This window comes from Podarcis cretensis (assembly GCF_951804945.1).
Source record: "Podarcis cretensis genome assembly, chromosome: 4".
NCBI lineage: Eukaryota > Metazoa > Chordata > Lepidosauria > Squamata > Lacertidae > Podarcis > Podarcis cretensis.
Genome location: NC_137173.1, coordinates 79,807,833 through 79,827,012, shown reverse-complemented (window position 1 = coordinate 79,827,012; position 19,180 = coordinate 79,807,833). Strand labels below are relative to the sequence as shown.

Here is a 19,180-nt window from a genome sequence, read left to right as displayed (position 1 = left end):
AATGCACAGTCATCTGTAACTAAGCTGCTTTGGAATGATCTGTATCCTCAAAAACAAGATACAAATAATCATAATAAATAATGTTAAATAAAGCAAGGCTGTATCAGATCTGGCACTAAACTGTAGTGTGAACCCAGGCAAAAGAATTCTGTGAGGGAGGGAGCCTATGCCCTATTCCAGTAGCTTTTCCTATCCTGTGTTAGACCCCTAGGTGGTGCAGGTGAGTTTCCACAGAAGGGAAACCCATTATTTTCGCAGTTTTCAGATCTATCAAACTCAAAGGAAAGCCACTCAGGGGAAAGTTGCGGGAAAGTCCTCTGAGACTGCAAAGTAAGTGTAGGACAAGGGAAGCACAGGGTACATGGTGGCCCTTTATGGACAGCAGTAGGTCTTGGAACACCCATGATATATGGTCCACCTGCCTGCCTTGCAGCATCTGATGGTGTGATGCCCATAGGCAACTGCAAAAAGCGCTTCAGTAGCTCGAAACTGGATATTGTCAGCGTTTTAGTGACAGACTGCTTGCTTGGCTGGATTTCGGCTTTGTTCTTTAATTCTGCGCAAGGTAAGATTTCTTTTTCATAAGAAATTTATGTTCGGGGAAGCTAGATACACTTTGTGGCGGCGATCGGGATACAGCCATCAAAATACTGTTTTCAAAATACTTGTCATTTTTAATATTTCACGAGAAGCGCCTCCGCTCATGGGATGTGCTGAAAGCCCTGGATTCCACATTTTTATCCCCCACCCCCACATCTCTTCCAAACAACTGTGTGCATGTTCTCCATTGAGGAGTCAAAGTGTGATGTTTCCTTGTGTTTCTTTGCAGTGCCCATGTAATACAGCATGGAGCATATATCCAAGAAGTTGGGTTTTTGCTATATGGCTATTTGTAACAATGGGCAACAATAAGCTTTGATAGGTGGTTTTTTTTTTTTTGGCATTTTAGAGTTTGTGCTTGGAGATTGCAGCTTCGTTACTTGAGTTGTACAGAATACCAGCAATATGTTTATAACTTATACGCTGACGGGAACAAAGAATATTACTGCAAGGCACCTCAGCACCCGCCGGGATGAGGTTGATTGAATGTGGGGAATTACATACCTGTAAATACAAGTTTAGGAGCATGTACGGTTTTGTTTCCAGGAGAAAGTTTTCTCAATATTGTAGAGCAACAGGGAACCCAAGCACTATAAAGAAAATGATTGCATTCTGCTAGATCTTTAAGCATGTTGTTTAGCATTTCTGACTAGCAGTGGAAAGGTACATGGAGACATCCGTGAGTTCCAGGGAATGCTGTTTTTACAGCCATACAGACTGAAACATTTAATGGATCTGTTCCTTGCATGACTAAACTGGATCTGCTCCTCAGCTGTCTTAAAATCTGCAATAATCTCTTGAGACCAAAGCTGATTTGCACTGTGCAAGAACGTAAGACATGTGCAGACCAACAGCCCATCTAATCATCCTTTGGCCAGCAGTGGTCACTACATTCCTGCAAATGGATAGGACAAGAAAAGACAGCCATTTGCTCTCCATTTCCATCCGTTTGCTATATGGCATAGGGGCATCTTTAACATGAGGATCGAGGCCCGAAGGCACAGGACATACCTCCCTCCATTGGGTGGAACACAGTCTTTGCTCACCTAAGCATGCCCTGACCGCTTTGTTAGATACTGATATTCCTGTGTTTCACTCCCGCTCAGCTATATAAAATTAGCTTTCCTTGTTTTTCGTGGCAGTGTGATTTCACAAGGATCAACTCTTCAAACTGCCTTCTCAAAGGCATCAACTAATGTAATTTCCTGCTAAAAAGCAGGGTGGTCCCTGCCTCTGCTCCAACCTGCTGCCCCCATCAAGCTATGCAGAGAGAAGAGCACACCACGTGAAACGTCAGGTCAAGTGAATAGCTGCTGACGCAAGCTAGCCAGCCATGCCCTGAATGCACTAATCCAGGGGTCAGCAAACTTTTTCAGCAGGGGGCTGGTCCACTGTCCCTCAGACCTTGTGGGGGGCCGGACTATATTTGGGGGGGGGAATGAATTCCTATGCCCCACAACACTGGGATGGGGAAGGAACTGCCTGCTGTATTAGACTGGTTAGTGACCAGAGGGATTAGTGCATGGGTAAGCAAACTAAGGCCCGGGGGCCGGATCCGGCCCAATGACCTTCTCAAGCCGGCCCGTGGACGGTCCAAAAATCAGCATGTTTTCACATGAGTAGAATGTGTCCTTTTATTTAAAATGCATCTCCGGGTATTTGTGGGGCCTGCCAGGTGTTTTTACATGAGTAGAATGTGTGCTTTTATTTAAAATGCATCTCTGGGTTATTTGTCAGACCCTGACCATTAAGAAAACCCTCTCGACCTTAACTAAGTCATCCAGTCAACATCTTGCCTTTTGGCCAATTAATTTTTCCTACTTTTCACTTTCATTATTTATTTTTTACAAATTAACATCAAATTTGTTGGTTGGACAGTATCTTACATACTCCCAAGGATGATGGGGAGCAACAATTTCACAGGTGGGGAAGGAGCCCTTTCTAAAATTTATGGGCTGGATTTTTTCTTCAGTGTTCTCCCATGCTAATAATTTGATATTTCAGTTCCTCCAGTATACGATACAGATTGCAGGGACTAAAATATGAATTATATATGCCCTTAAATTCCCTTCTCAACCCTTGGATGCTGTGTGAACCCACTGTTGCTGCTGCTAAAACTATCCCAATATTTTATTACCATGCTATGTTTTATTGCTGCTATTATGCATGGCAATAAAACAAAATATGTATCTCTGTCAACATCTATGCAGTTTTTTCTTCCCTCCTTACTTTCATAAGCTGGAGGAGTCTAACTTTCTAGTCTGTCAGTGCAGGCGTGCCAATTCTATGGGGCTGAGGCGTCTACAGCCCCCCGCCCATGTCTGTTTGGATGGGGCTCAGCCCCCTTCTATCTTGGGGGGGCAGAGAAGGCCTGGCGGGATGTTGCCCTGGGTTGCACAGTGTCAGGAGAGATGCACAGACCAGTGTGGCCTGGCACACAAATGTTACATTGGGAAGATTCCTGGTGCAAGTCGTCATGCATGTGACGTGTGTGACATCATATGCACAAGATGTGCATCGCACGCGTGATGTTAGCCCCCCAAAAGTTGGCTGCAACTCGGCACCTATGCCTCAGTGTGTGCCACTCTAGTTATTATTAGTTATTGTACTGTGCCAATGAACACGTGGAAGCAAAGACTTGGACTCTATAAATTGTGTAGTGCTAATTTATACAGGGGCATTATGTACTGTATTTTTCCGTGTATAAGATGATCCCATGTACAAGACGCCCCCTACTATTATGGGGGACTCTGATATAAGAAAATGGGGGGGGGGAATATATCTGTGTATAAGACGAGCCCTGATTTTGAACACTATTTTAGAGTAAAAAAACATAGATTTATACAAGGAAATGTATGGTACTTCTGAGTTTCTGATGCTTTGATTCTGGGATCTGCTCCGGGCAATATGTTATGAGGCTCACTGCTGAAAATGTATTAAGTGAGGGTCACAGGACTGGGTATAACAAGAGCCCCATGGGGTGTTTCCTGCTGATAGGGGCAGAACTGAGCATGGCCATCATCAGATGAATTCTGAATATGAAGCTGGTGCAGAGTCAGTGAAACTGTACAAGAGCCAAATGACTGCAAGATAATGAAAAAGAAAAAGTAGCAATTGGCTCAGGTGGGCAAAAGGAAGTCAGCTAAATGACTCAGATCAGAAGTATTTAATTTAATCTTCCTTGGCTGAGGAATTCTGAAATATTTCATTTAAGAAAGCCACCAAGGAGAAAATAATTATTAAATGTTAATGTTTGTAATTATTCCCTCAAGACATCTTTTTTTCATTCTTGAATACACAGGCAGGAAAAAAGGAAAAACCTAAGCAAAGGAAATAAATTGCCCCTGGCAGCAGCTTTCCTGGCTTCAAACAACATTCCCTGTGCCAAAGTTTGACCTTGCTTAAACTGACACAAATCTGGAGTTATATACTGCTCTTTGATTCCTAGTGAAATCATTTGGAATAGTGATCTATGCAGGAAGCCACAATGGCCCAGAGTCTATGTATCTCACATGGGACCACAGCAAAATGCAGGCATGCGCAACCACCACACATGCCAATTTGTGCGTGCAATGCAGAAGTGCAAATAATGTGCAGCCCAATCCTATGCATATCTTTCTCAGAAGTTATTAATGCAGTGCTCAAAGGGCCTAGTAAGTGCGCACAGAATTGCAGCTTTAGACCATCAGTTAATTAAACACTACTACTTATAACTGTGCAAGGGACGCAGGTGGCACTGTGGGTAAAAGCCTCAGCGCCTAGGGCTTGCCAATTGAAAGGTCGGCGGTTCGAATCCCTGCGGTGGGGTGCGCTCCCGTTGCTCGGTCCCAGCGCCTGCCAACCTAGCAGTTCGAAAGCACCCCCGGGTGCAAGTAGATAAATAGGGACCGCTTACTGGCAGGAAGGTAAACGGCGTTTCCGTGTGCTGCGCTGGCTCGCCACATGCAGCTTTGTCATGCTGGTCACGTGACCCGGAAGTGTCTCCGGACAGCGCTGGCCCCCGGCCTCTTGAGTGAGATGGGCGCACAACCCCAGAGTCTGTCAAGACTGACCCGTACGGGCAGGGGTACTTTTACCTTTACCTTACTTATAACTGTGAAATAAATGTGAAGACAAATATACTGAGGAGCCGGGTGCGGGAGGGCAGAGGTGATGTTAATAGCACTGCTGAAACATTGTGCTTAGAATTATGTCCACTTTGACAAAAAGACATTAAAAATAATTGGAAAGCGTTCAAGAGAAGAGTTATGAGAATTTTTAAGGATTGGAAAACAAGCCTAGCAGCTAGCAACTTAACACGATCAAGCTATTTATCATATCAAAAAGAAGTTGAGGAGGTGAGTTGTCCACAGGGTATAAATACTTTAATGAGGAGAAAGTATTTCATAATGAAATGCTCTCTAACCTAGAAGAGGAAGATAAAATATTAAGAAATGCACAAAGTTCAAATTCATTCAAAATAGGCAGGAAATAAATTTCTAATGCTGAGAAATAGACCACTAAGAAATATTGCTAGGGAAGTGCAGTTTTGCAGCAGCCGTTCCGTAAAACAAGCCAAATTGTATTTTAGAATATGGTTTGACCCAATGCAATATGCATGTTATTAAATGCTGCATTTTAAAGGAAATTAAGGTTGCTGTCCTATTCTATACTCCGTTTCCTGGGCTTAAGGCATCTTTTATTCAGTTGGGCTTACTTCTGAGTAGACATGCAGGATTGCCCTGTAAATTGGGTTTTGGGGCAGGAGAGAGAAGCAGGTCAAATCAAGCTATAGGTGTGGCCAATGGACCACCAGTTGGCCATGCCCAATTTTGACAAAAAGAAAAATACGAAAAATGAGTCGCTGGTGTGTGTTTTTGGATATTTGTCCCCACTGGTAGCTGCTGCCCATCAGGACTGATGGGGTGGAAGGCCAGGAAGCCAAGAATAGGTGGAATCAGAGCCAATGGCAGGCAGGGCCAACTAATTCTAGTTTTGCTTCCATCCTCCTCGCTATATAACATGAAATCCTGAGACTAAGGAGGAGAAAGCTGATAGGCAGTGCCATCGCTTGGACAGGTGGGGACCGGCAGAGAGTAGAATAGGGTTAGTAGGGCAGTCTCACATTCACCCAAATGAACCAGCTTTGTACCCCATCTAGCTTTCCTCCAGGTCTAAAGCTTTTAGGCCCAATATACCTTGGCCAGCTTGTAAGCAGGGTACCCATTTGAAATGATACAGGGAGCCACAAGTCTGAAGCATCGTGAACAGAAAGATAAAGGATAAAAGTTACTTCTGATGTGGTGGGTGTTGTTGTTGTTGTTAACATTAGTAAAGTGGGCATGGACCTTTTCGGTTTCCCTCATTTTTTGTTAGAACTGAATCTACACTGGGTGTTTTTTTTTATTGGTGGTAGCTCTTTATCATCAATCTTTCATGCCTGCTCTTTCACATCTGCTGCTACTTAGGAGTAGGAAACTTGCCTCATTTATCATTCTGTAAAGCTGATTGTATAACACCAAAACCAACTGCAGAGCTATGGCCTACTTTCAGCCTGAAGGCCAGAGCTCCAGGGATATGCAGCATAGAGTAGGTTTCACTCATCTGCAGTTTGCAGAAGCCCTTCCTTTTACAAAACACACAGGATAAGATTCCAACACACCATCTCCTTCTGCTGTGGGGCATCTCCTTTATCTTCTGCCCCAAGCACTGGGGGGTTGGAGCAGCCTCTAGAGACAATCTCGGTGATTCACACAGAGAGCAAAGAAACCAAGCATCCCGTTATGCAAAGTAGATATCTGGGTTCATTTTTTAAGATGTATGTACACATGTGTATCTTCTTTCTGGAACAGGAACCGTTCACACATGTAGATTGGGTATAACTAAGTGATGAATTGCAGGTGCGAAGGAAAGATTTGCGCACCGCACTCATAATTTTCATTTGGCATCAGCTCACCTCAAAAACAACAACATGCCTTTCAATGAGACAGCCCACACATTTGACTAAAAGTCATCAAGAGATGAGTAATCAAGGAACAAGCAATCAAGTTCACATGCAGAATGCTCACAGATACATTAGAAAGGTGGGGTAGAAATGCTTTGACCCATAAGTATTCAATAGCTTAAAGACTTGAGTGTTTTCTTTTTAACCAGGGATGTCATTTTAAAATAAAGTTAAAGTAAAGGCAAGGGGGGAAAGGAAGAGCACACTTCGAAACACCACAGGATCACTAATTAAGGGGGAAAGGAAACTCATGGATTACAAGCCTTAGTGTATCACAGATAGGCCTGTGGGCCAATTAGAGTCAAACTGCCTACAGAGATGCTTCTGAATCATGAGATAACACTGTCATAGTGTGATTTTCAAAACATACAGATGTGAAGCAAACTGTGTGTTTACCACAACCTTTTCGCTAAAGGGCCTGAGGCAGATAGAGTGATGGTTAATATCTTCACAGGCGCCTTCTGGCTGCAATTCTCCAAACACCTTTTCTGAAATAGTGCCATTGATCCTGGAGAAAAGCCCACCAGCCACAAACAACAGCTTGCTAGGGTTTGGAGAGAGCTTCTGCTTTTGACGCCTGCCTGGGATTGCAAACGGCACAAGCTGATGGTGGTGTCCTGCCAGGTGCTTTTGAAGCGATTTGCAAGATAACACACAAGAGTAATTAGTCTTTGACAGTTGACATCTTACGAGGTTTCACATTTGAAGCATGCCAGTGAATGGTGCCAACAAGTCTAAAACATTCAAATCTGAAGGTTCAAAATGCAAATGTGAGTTATGTTTTTGAAATCTGGTGCAAGAATCTGATGGGCAAAGTTGCGTGAAACCTCAGGTATTTGTTTCAGTTTTATTGCGGACCAAGCTTGCATGGAATTCTACGGACTTTATTCTTAACTAATTAATAGCAAACAGATGTTGTGCCATCTTATCTCTGGATGGAAAATAAGATGGCAGATGGAACAATTTTCAGGCTCAATTTAAAGTGTTGCTATCATAAAAGGTAAAGGGTAAAGGGACCCCTGACCATTAGGTCCAGTCATGGACAACTCTGGTGTTGCGGCGCTCATCTTGCTTTATTGGCCGAGGGAGCCGGCGTACAGCTTCTGGGTCATGTGGCCAGCATGACTAAGCCGCTTCTGGCGAACCAGAGCAGCACACGGAAACGCCGTTTACCTTCCCGCTGGAGTGGTACCTATTTATCTACTTACACTTGGATGTGCTTTCAAACTGCTAGGTTGGCAGGAGCTGAGACCGAGCAACGGGAGCTCACCACGTCACAGGAATTCAAACCGCCGACCTTCTGATCGACAAGTCCTAGGCTCTGTGGATTAACCCACAGCACCACCCGCATCCCGCGTTGCTATCATAGCCCTTGATATTTAGGAAATTTATTGGAAGGGTTCTTTACACATGCATGGACATTTCTAGGTGTCCAGAAGCTAGAAAAGAACTTTATTATCTCTCTTAAACAAGAGCATAATGGGAACAGAACTTAAATTGGTCTAGGTCACAGCCACACCATATATCTGAAGCACATATAACTTCTTCCCAAGAATCCTGGGAACTAGTTTATCTCTTGCAGATTTACAATTCCCAGCACCCTTAACAACATACAGTTCTGGTGCTTCTTTGTGGGAAGCAATGTGCTTTTAATGAATGGTGTGGGTGTGACCCTATTCTCTGATCTGCCACTAAGAAATATCAGGGTATGAAGGACGTGGTCTTCTCCACAGTGGTCCCACGTCAGTGGAACTCCCTCCAAAACATTGTTTGGCCAGCCTCTCATGGTGTTTAAACTTATCCTGAAATTACTATTTTTTTCCCAGCTTTCACTGCATTATTTACAAAATAAGAAATTGGGATTGCCATATTAAGCTAAATATATATCAAAACTAGCCATTAAGCAACATCAAATTAAAACATGGTGACAACATTTTAATCTGATGTTATATGCTTATATTGCTTTTGGATTAAAACATTAATACATATCAAAACAATTCATACAACGACATCTGAAAAGTAGTGACTATGGATTGTTTTATAGATTGTTTTGACATGTATTGTATTAACGTTTTAATCCTGATCTCTTATATTGTAAACTGTGTTGTGAGGGTTTGGCTCCCAAACGGCAGGATGAAAATGACTTAATGAAAACACTAAATAAACAGGATGGCTGCTCACATCTGTTGCCTGTGAAAACACATCTGATAGGCTTTCTTAACTACTCATGTTATATAATTCTATACATAACAGAAGTGTTGTTCCATGCAAATACTGCTACTAATTGCCCATGTTATATTATCCTTAAACACTCTAGAAAGAGTTAATAATACAGTGGGATTTCAAGAATGTTACAGCTACTGTGAAAAATAATATACATGAATATCTAATCCTAGATTAGGGCTGCCATTCGTCCAGAATTTCCTGGACATAGCTGGGATTCACCTGTCAAAACTGGCATTTGGGCAGAATTTCTGCTAACCTATATAAAAAAATAGCTAACAACAACTTTGCCAAAACAAAGAACAAAAAAACCCAACAACACTCAACAACTTTTGTGTCCGGATTTTCACTTTTTCAAATATGGCAATCCTATCCTAGATACTGTAGTAATAATCCTTTCCTTTGAAATAAATTGTTGGCATCCATCTGTCTCGAAAGGCAATGGAATTCATCTCCAAGTGTGAAATCAAACTGCTGCAATAGCAGCATCAAAGTGACCTCCTGGGGTGCAAGCCAAAGCAGTGTGGATCCTGAGCTGCCCAGATGACAAGACCACCCCCCGGCCTTGCTGAAGTGGTCCAAAGGAAAGCAGAGCAATACATTTGGCACCAGCTTGGCTAGAAGGACTTGCTGGAAGGATGCATACAAGGCACTACCCAACCATCTTAGGGACTTCACTCTGCATTTGTGTAGGGTTTACCCCTTAGCCTGTTCTTCTCTCGAGAATATATCCCACAAGGCAGCAGAGAGTTAGGATCAGAGTTTCCCCTCTAGATGGGCTACCTTCCAGGGTGACGAGCCCAATCAGACCCTCTCTTCCCTCTACAGCACGTGCAGAAACTGCCTTCTTGAACAATGGACTCTCTAGTGGTCTCATCTGCTCAATCAGCTGGAGCCTGTCTTTGCATGCAGGGGAGGTCCCTAGGTAACCAAGGGTTTGAGCCCCATTGGCTACTGTCATCTGGTTTAGCCGCTCGTTTATTTCCTGGGGTGTGGCTGCTGTCACATTCTGACAGCTTCTAGGAGCCACAGGTGAGACCTGAGTGTGGGTGGGGGGGAACCAAAGGTGGACAAACTACCCTAGAAGGAGAACGACATGTTACCCCAGAGGTACTACCCTCCCCTAACACCCCACACACCCAAAAAAGGAAGGAGTTAATCATACAGTGGGATTTCAAGAGTGTTATAACTACTGCGAAATTTTGTAATAAGCATGGATATATAATCCTATATGGTAATAATCTTTGCCCTTGAAATAAATAGGATCCGTGTTTTCATAGAATTGCACAAGATAGTATTTTGTTGTGTCTTGTGGCTTTGCACCACCACTTGGCTGCAACATTTGGCATTTAGATACAAACTACAATCTTTGGGTTACACTGTGGAGAAGAAACATAAGCATCAAGCTAGCTAATAATCATGGCTGTCCTCTGTTGAGTCTATTGGAGGAGACAGTACTTTTTAAAACCATCCCAGATCCCTGTCCCATTTTGGCATAGATTCCAGACATCTAATCTTTTATACATGTCCAGTGTCCCGGCAACTCTCAGGATATTCCCCTCCCGCCATGCTTGCTGGTTTTGATTTATGATGCTTTCCTAGAATAATCCTGTCAATCACCACCATTTGAGTTCCCCTCTCTCCTGCGAGATGATAAACAGATTTATACTTTCCCCCAGCTGCCTTGAAATTATTAGATCATGTTATATATGCAGAAACCTTTTATAAGACTTCCAGTTAATGGATAATGCCGCTTTCGGATGACTTGGACTGCCATCCTATGGCCCCTGGAATGATAATGATGATAGTGCAGATTAGACTATATAGACTGAAAATTACCATCCTGGGGCCTCGTTCTGGAGGGTAATGCAAAAAGGGTTGCATCCAGTGAAGCTGCCCTGTTAGCATAAGGACTTCGACTCGTACAGCAGAACTTCCTCTTCCTTTCTGCTCCCCGAACTTCTGTGGAGAAACCTTAGAACAGGCATGGGAGGCAGCAGGGAAGAACCAAACTTGTGCAACCCAAATTGTTTCCTTGAACACATATACAGTGGTACCTCTGGTTACAGACGCTTCAGGTTACAGACGCTTCAGGTTATAGACTCCGCTAACCCAGAAATAGTTCCTCAGGTTAAGAACTTTGCTTCAGGATGAGAACAGAAATCACACGGCGGCAGTGGGAGGCCCCATTAGCTAAAGTGGTACCTCAGGTTAAGAACAGTTTCAGGTTAAGAACGGACCTCCAGAACGAATTAAGTTCTTAACCCGAGGTACCACTGTACCCATTTATGAGAATTTAGCTGATCCTTAGCATTCTAAGGATTGACTCATATTTCTGTGACTGGGGTAAGTGCCTTAAAAGTTCTTCCAAATACAAACTGTAAATGAGCAAGTAGTATGTATATATATATATATATATACACCAAAATATTGTGATGTGGAATGCATTTGCTCAGTGTTCCATTCAGTTCCCCTGCCCATGAGTTTTTCCATTCTCTCCCACCTCAGCTGTCAGCCAGCATTCCGTGCCTACTGAGCATGTTCAGGACACATCGGTCTGGTTTTATTGGTCCCCTTAGGCTGTTGCCTTTCTGCAAACCTCAGGGATTTCCCAAGCATGCTGGTCCCCCCCTCTTGTGAGTGGGTGGCACAGTTTTGGCTATATAAGAACTGGCACTCAAGAGAACTGCGGCCGCTATCATCGATGATGATGATGGTTATTGTGTCCTTCCAAAACAAGCACTGCCATACTTTCGTATGTATTCGTGTTGCTATTTTTATCCTGTTTTCACAACATATAATGCAATGCGGGTGTTTCTCTCTCAAACAAATATTTTTCTTGGCTTATCTAGTGAGGGTTAAAAAGACAGCTGTTAAGATGAAAAGCAATATATTTGAGTTGACTGGCTCTTAGATGTGTTGATCATCATGCGCTGTTTGATTCTTATCTTATTCATTCTGGAACACGATTTAAATATTGGAAACCTCAAGGCTCAGAAACAAACCAGCTGCAAGCTAGGCAACTGCTGAAGAACATCATGACCTAGTATCCAGTGCTGGTTGGAGGATTAGAATTGTACATCTGGAAACGCTGGGGCCTAGAGAAGCCTTTGCACTTCCATAAATAGTTGGACTACAACTCCCATCATCCAAGACCATGCTGCGTGGAGCTAACAGGAGCTAACATCATCATCAGGGTCTCAGAATCCCCATACATGATCTCAAGGGCCTCTGCTCATTATGAATGAGAATGTCCATTAATTCATTGTGCCCTGGTAACAACGCTGTTGTCATCTATCCTAATGTAGCTATAAGAGAAACAGAAGGTCCAATACACATCTCTCATGTGCCTGAAGAAACAAGTGGCCAAAGCACTTTATGATATTATAAGCATTTTGTAGAGGCAAATGGAATTCACATGATGGTGGGAGGGACGGAGATAATTATATTGAAATTACCTGAGTCTGTTACACTGGGACTAGTAGGATGGACAATAGATAGTTGTTGCAGCTCTCACCTCACAAAAGTCCCCACACCAACCCCCTTTTTAAAAAGAGCTCTAGTTATACAAATATTATGTAGGGTTTAACTTTTTCTTATAAAAAGTGTATGGCAGTGTAGGAGGGTGGTGAGCAGGAGCATATGAATCCATGACCTGCAGAAGTAGCTGTCAGCTATTTTCCACAGCCCTAAAAGAAAGCATGTGTGAACACACTGACAATGATGGAGGCTTGTTTTTGCATTTTAAAGACACAAATAGTGTTTATTTGTGCAATCTTATACATGCTTATTCAATGGGACTTACTCTCCAGGTAAGAGTATGTATGATCATAGCCTTGCTGTAATGTTCAGGTGCAAACCAGATATGAGGTGCAGAACCTTGATGGGTCTCCTGACGTGTTGTTGTTGTTGTTGTTGTTAAAAGCAGCTGTGTGAAGGATCCAGTTTGGATCAAGACCACAACACTGGATTCAAAGACGAAGAGTCAAACTAGGTATGAAGCCATACCTGCCTTTCTCCCATTGAGCTACAGTAATAAGAGCTTCAGGGGGAAAGCTACTGTGAGAATCTCTTCTCTGCTGTTCTTGTTGTTGTGTAAATAGTCATTAACAGAGGGTTCATTATGCATATGCTTTGCATATTTCCTCAGAAGTACGTCCCACTATGTTTGATAGGGCTTGTTCCCAGGTAAGTGTTGATAGGCTGCCTAAACCCATTAACCTGGGAGTGGACCCCACTGAGGTAAAGTTGGGCTCAAAGGGATTTACTTTTGAGCAGATATGATTAGGGTCCTTATACTCCCCGATGGACTCTAAGGATAATTTACCAACACAATGGACTACAGCAGGGGTGGGGAACCTGGACTTCAACTCCCATCATTCCTGACCATTAGCCATGCTGGCCGGAGTTGATGGGAGCTGAAGTCTCTCAACATGTGGAGGAGCACAGATCTCCCATCTCTGGACTGAAGGTTTCACATAATGTAAAGCTGCATCCCATAGCTTTTATCTTTGCTACTCAGGATTTCGTTCCCTATCACCGTGGAGGGGAGCCAAAGGAACGACACTTCTCAAATGAAGAGAGTGTCATTTTGGTTGTAACTGAAATGGAACTAGCTCATTATTCTTTTGTTGTTGATGCTGCCGCTGTTGTTGAAGGATACCTGACTGAAACGCCTAACGATATTTTTGCCCTTCAGGTCATGTTAGCGGAAACTTTGGAGATTAGGTTTTCGGGGTAAAAAACAAAAAAACTTCGTTTTATGAAACTAGATTAAAGCGAAGCAATTAAAGGATAAGGCTCAGATTTAATTTTCTCCCTAAAATGTAATTTTTCATGCAGTGACAACCTCAAACCCTTTTCAAGTTTTATAGCTATTTCACATTTGGCACAAAGAACAGGAAACCATCTGTAGCAGACCAAGATCATCGCAAGGCTATTCACAGATATGGGGAGGGGAAGACCGAGATGAAAAGCAATGAAACGTTAACTTGAAATGAAAGCTTTGAAGGTGTGCAGAGGATGCTGGTTTCTGCCTTGGGCCTTGATCTCTGCAAACAAACAAAACCCTGAAACAATGAATAATACTACTATTCTTAGAATAAAAAGTTGAGTATCGTAGGACAAGAAACAAGCCAAAGTACAAGGACTGGAGTACATTCATAGTTTTGCAGCTCAAATCCATGTGTTTACTAGAAAGAAAGCCCAGTGAATTCTATGGAGCTCCCTAGTAATTAGGTTTCTCTGTTCCCTGAGGTCTCCACTCTTCCACTTGACCCTGTTCTGGGGGCCTATAGTGTCACACTAATTGTGCATTCTCCTAGTTGCCACAGATTTAAACTATGTGTTTTATTATCTTCAAACACAACAAGTTACATGCAGATTAACAATTTAACAATTTAACAAATTAACAATTTAACAATTTAAATAAACGTTTCAAATAATTAAAACCTATTGAACAGGAGATCCATTGTAAAACTACTTTTTGTTTCTCTCTCACCTTTTCAAGTTTTACTTTTGCTGAGGCTCCCTAACAATGGCCTCGTAGGATGTAACACTAAGCCATAGCTTAGCATTGTTGGAACAAGCCCCCTTAAGACTTGGTGATTGACCATTCCCCCTGCCTACATCATCATCATCATTATTAAAATTTGTATACCTCCCTATGCCCGCCAAAGGAGGATACTGGAAGAATCTACTTCTAGATTTAAACTCACCATGGTTTGTTATTATTTTTGATAAGGAGAAAGATCCTCGTTTATTTTTTAATTTTTTTTTAAAAGCCCCTCAAAAAACCCATATTTTAACCTAACCTCAATTCCTGCTGGAAGCAGTGGAGCTTCTCCTCAAGAAAGTTTACATCAATATTGGGCTTTTGTAATTTATATATAAAAAATAAGGGGACAACTAAGGGTGCTCTCAGATGGCCTGTTTGCTGAACATTCATCCTAATTTGTTTGCAAAGAGATTAGGGGATGTTGGCTATTTAATGGACTCTTTGTTGTTGTTTAGTCATTTAGAGTGTCCGACTCTTGGACCAGAGCACGACAGGCACTTCTGTCTTCCATTGCCTCCTGCAGTTTGGTCAAACTCATGCTGGTAGCTTCGAGAACACTGCCCAGCCATCTCGTCCTCCGTCGTTCTCTTCTCCTTGTGCCCTCCATCTTTCCCAACAGGGAGTCTTCTCTTCTCTTCTCATGAGGTGGCCAAAATATTGGAGCCTCAGCTTCAGGATCTGTCCTTCCAGTGAGCACTCAGGGCTGATTTCCTTCAGAATGGATAGGTGTGATCTTCTTGCAGTCCATGGGACTCTCAAGAGTCTCCTGCAGCACCATAATTCAAAAGCATCAATTCTTCAGCAATCAGCCTTTTTTATGGTCCAACTCCTTCATGGATCACTGCCTTGCCATGGCGAAGGGGTTTGAATAACTCAGAGAAGCTATGAGCTATGCCGTGCAGGGCCACCCAAGATGGACAGGTCATAGTGGAGAGTTTTGACCAAATGTGATCCACCTGGAGCAGGAACCTGCAAGCCACTCCAGTATCCCTGCCAAGAAAACTCCATGGACAAAGACAACAGGCAATGGACTCTTACCCAGGTTTATTTGCTGGGAGATTAGACGAAGTTGCATCAAAGCAAATGTTATCCCACTCTTCCCAGTGCATTTCCCTGCCTCTTTTCTTATTGGAAAAGTCCACTCTTTTGTTGTACAAGATCTCCCAGTTATCTATATTTGCTGGTATGTGATTGAATCCCACATGAGAATAGTGACAGTCTGGAAGCACCCTAAGAGACACAAGATAGAAATGTATAAAACTGATTCAGAGTGGTGTGGAAGGAGTGAACACAGTAACCCAATTCAGAGTATGACCACAACAAACAATTTAGATCTTAAGAAATACATTGTCACTAGATCTTATGACAACCACCAGCATAGACATTCTTTAAAGAAAGCTATCACTTTTTAATAGGGCCATATGTATCAAAGGCTATATTTGGGGATGAGATTTGCATATTAATAGAAAGGAACAACAGCAGGATATCGTGTCTTGCTTAAAAGCTTCCCTCAGGGCGCCCGGTGACTGATGTATGAGACAGAAGGCTGGACGAGGGCTTTTGCTCGTCTTGAGCAACGCAGTTCTCCATTCTTTTGTCCTCATTATTCACCCCAGGATTATAAACTAAGCTATTATTTGGTTCAGCAAGTTTTAGGACTGGGCCATACATTTTATGATTGTAGCACCTCGGTGCAGAAAATTACCTTCCAGAGAATTACTTTCCACATCTAGATAAGAAGTGCAATTAGTTTTAATTGCTTGCAAATGGCAACTAAACAATATTTTAGATGTGTGTGTTTCTCCTACTTTGAGGGAATCAAGGGTTTTTCCAGGCAATTCAGAACAAGCATGCCCTAAACAGCATTTGTAGGTAGCAAGCAATACTTTGCAAGTCCCACACCAGCAGGATATCTAGTCCTCCTGTAAAGGGAATGATTGCCATACTTTGTGCATCAACATAATCAACAGCAAAAGAAAATGAAAAGTAATAGTAATTCAATAAGAGGTTGTTGAAATGACATTGTGAGGTTGTCAGACAGGAATGGAATTTGTTCTCTCTTAGTGTTTTAAATAAAACGTGTCAAGATTACAAAACTGGGGAGCTCACATCCTTCAAGAACTTTTATTTTATTCTCAAACCCACAACATGGCATGATTTGGGCTGGATCTACACCGATTGCGAAAACACTTTAAAAAATGTAATAATAGCTCTCAATGCAGTTTCCCATTGAAGATGGATTGCTGTTCTACAGAGCCCTCTGCTGTCACATTTTTATAATGCATTTTAACGTTATAACTGACCAGTGTAGATTTGCCCCTAGTGAAGAGAAATGGTGTGTCTTGTACATACAATACTTCTAGGTATTTCTGAAGCACATACAGCCAGACTACAGAGATGAAAATACCATGATTTCCTCAGATATAAAATATTGAGTGTTGTTTGGGAATTCTATGAAAGAAAGAAAAATCAAGGCAGTTTTGAAATAAGTGATTAAAATCAGTGCAGTTTTTAAAGGTTCTGGCTTCTTGATTCAAAATGGCATTCAACTGAATCCAAATATAGATGAAAACCTACTCCTTGATCTGAGGAACCACCTTGCAAAATTTTGTTAAAATCAGGGCAATTTTGAGAGGTTCAGCCCACCATCTTGATTCAAAATGGTGGTGAATCGTAGTCAACATAGACAAAAAACCTACTCCTTGAGCTCCCTAACCGTCATGCAAAGTTTGGTTATGACGTCTTAAGTGGTGTCCAAATGGATAACCAACAAATGAACAATTTCCCAAAATATATAGTAGAAAGAAAATATATCACATACAGCATTTGGAAAAGGTACTAAGCCTACAATTTGATCCTGACTTGTTCTTAGGAGGTAATTTAATTATTGTTTGATTTTATACCAATGTCATATATTTGATGTTAGCCGCCCTGAGCCCAGTTTCACCTGGGGAGGGCGGGATACAAATAAAAGATGATGATGATAATGATGATTGTAATGGTTGTAAGGGGGTTACTTGTGCGTAAATTGCCTTCGGTTTAGTTTAATTGCTTGCCCAACCATGCTTAGGCTCACAGCTCGCCCTCCGTGACCTGCTAGTCACTTGCAGAATCCGTCAGTGGGTGTTTCTTGAACCTCTTCCAGCATAAAAGCTGTTTGACACCAAGTCTCCACCTATGTTCCCTGCGCGGAACTCGTCTGCGCAAGTAAGGGGAAGGCTGGGGCGTGCCAGCGCTCTCTCCACTAGTTTCTGGTGAAGGGTCTCGGAGCCCTGTCGCCAATTCCTCCATCTCCCTCTCTTCTCTACTGGTGTTACACTGAATTCCTTCCCCTCTGCTGGTCCCCTCTCCGGCATCGCTCTGGAGCCCTGCCTCCGCCTCTCGCTCTGATGTCAGTTCCCTGACAATGATGATTACAATGGAAGAACAAGTGGAGAAGTGCCAGGATAGAACACAACGTTTAGTGCATTAAAAACTAAGGCTGTGCACTGGATTTCTCTGGGGCTGAAATCCTGAGCCAAACTGGGTGTATTCAGAAGGATTTGGACCTCAGGCAAGAAGGAGAGGAAGGTTTGAGTGAGAAGGACAATCTGCATAAAAGGAGGGACCTACCACACAGCTGTGTCTTGACTGGAGAAGGAGGGCAAGAGCCTTTCCTTCCATGCCTCTCCTTCTTCCTGCCCCTGAAGCAGCACTGTGCAGGACTTGATGCTCCTTCTTATCAACTGTTGAACAGGAGGATCCAGTCCTGTGCGGTCCTGTGTGGTGCTGCTCTTTTTGCAATCTGATCCTGTGTGGTGCTGGCACACGCCCTCCCAACTATATTTTTAATACGTTCAAATAGGATTTTTTAAAAAAACCCTTTAAAATTCCTTTGCTACACCCCTGAATTGATTTAGGGATGGATTTGGTGACCCCTCCCCTCGGCAGAACAGGATGAATTGGTCTGATCTGGTGCCACAGATCAAGACCACAGGGTGGATTGGGGGGGTCCACAGACACCCCTAGTAAAATCTCATTTTGTGGAATGGGCCTGTGCCAGTCTTGCAAAGGGGGGTGGGGGTGGGGAAACAACTATTCAGGGCATCCTGCAGCCAAGATTCAAAGCTGTCATTTGCTAAAATGTTACTTCCCCGCCACTGTGATTGCAGGGAGAAAAGAATCAAAATGTGCCACAGGCTCAGAAACTCTTAAGACCGATTAAGATAAGCCTAACATTAAGTGTTGTGCAATTCATAATTCCCAAGTACATTTCGTGACGGCTGAGGCTCTTGATTTGTGACTTTTCCCATTCGGAGTTAATAATTCTGAAATAAAAATGTCACAGAGGAAGGCCTACATGTCTATTAACTGCGTCTTGGCACCCATTGTGTTAATGAAAAAAATATGCAGATTTGATGATTAGCTGTAACTAAAATGTACAAACCTCCAGCCACGATTTGCTTTTCGATGTGCTCTAAAGTTACACCAAATGAGTTGTCTAACCCTGGGTTAGACTCTAAGGCTTTTGAGCTTGGATGGTTTCCTTTTCAAACTGTTTGGCATAGATCAAAAAGTTGATTTATTTCTTTCCGTCTTGCACTCCCTCCCAAGCTGGGAAGCTGCTCCGCCTTCCCAGGATCAGGCGCGAAACCTAGGTAAGGTTTTAGACACGGCAAAAGCTTCAGAGCAGTTTTCCTCTTGTGATGGAAGAGCAAAATGAAGAAAGCAGAACAATGGTAAGAGACGATATTAGAATTATTGTTTTACAGCTCTCTACCAAAATGGATATTTGGCCAGAGTTACCATAGATTTAATCTTTTGTTTGTTTGTGTGTT

General features: G+C 42.7%; 1 protein-coding gene across 3 annotated transcripts in view; it reads left to right on the top strand.

The window, feature by feature from the left end:
- Positions 1-271: 271 nt before the first annotated feature.
- EDAR (ectodysplasin A receptor) overlaps positions 272-19,180 on the top strand; it is a 78,973-nt gene continuing 60,064 nt past the window's right edge. For 2 of the 3 annotated variants that reach the window (XM_079972866.1, XM_079972868.1), the window contains exon 1: positions 18,830-19,081. In XM_079972866.1, coding sequence (XP_079828992.1) covers positions 19,049-19,081 — 33 coding nt within the window. In that variant the 5' untranslated portion in view covers positions 18,830-19,048. Of the gene's footprint in view, positions 566-18,829; positions 19,082-19,180 lie in introns of those variants that run through there. The other variant, XM_079972867.1, reaches the window with a different exon arrangement.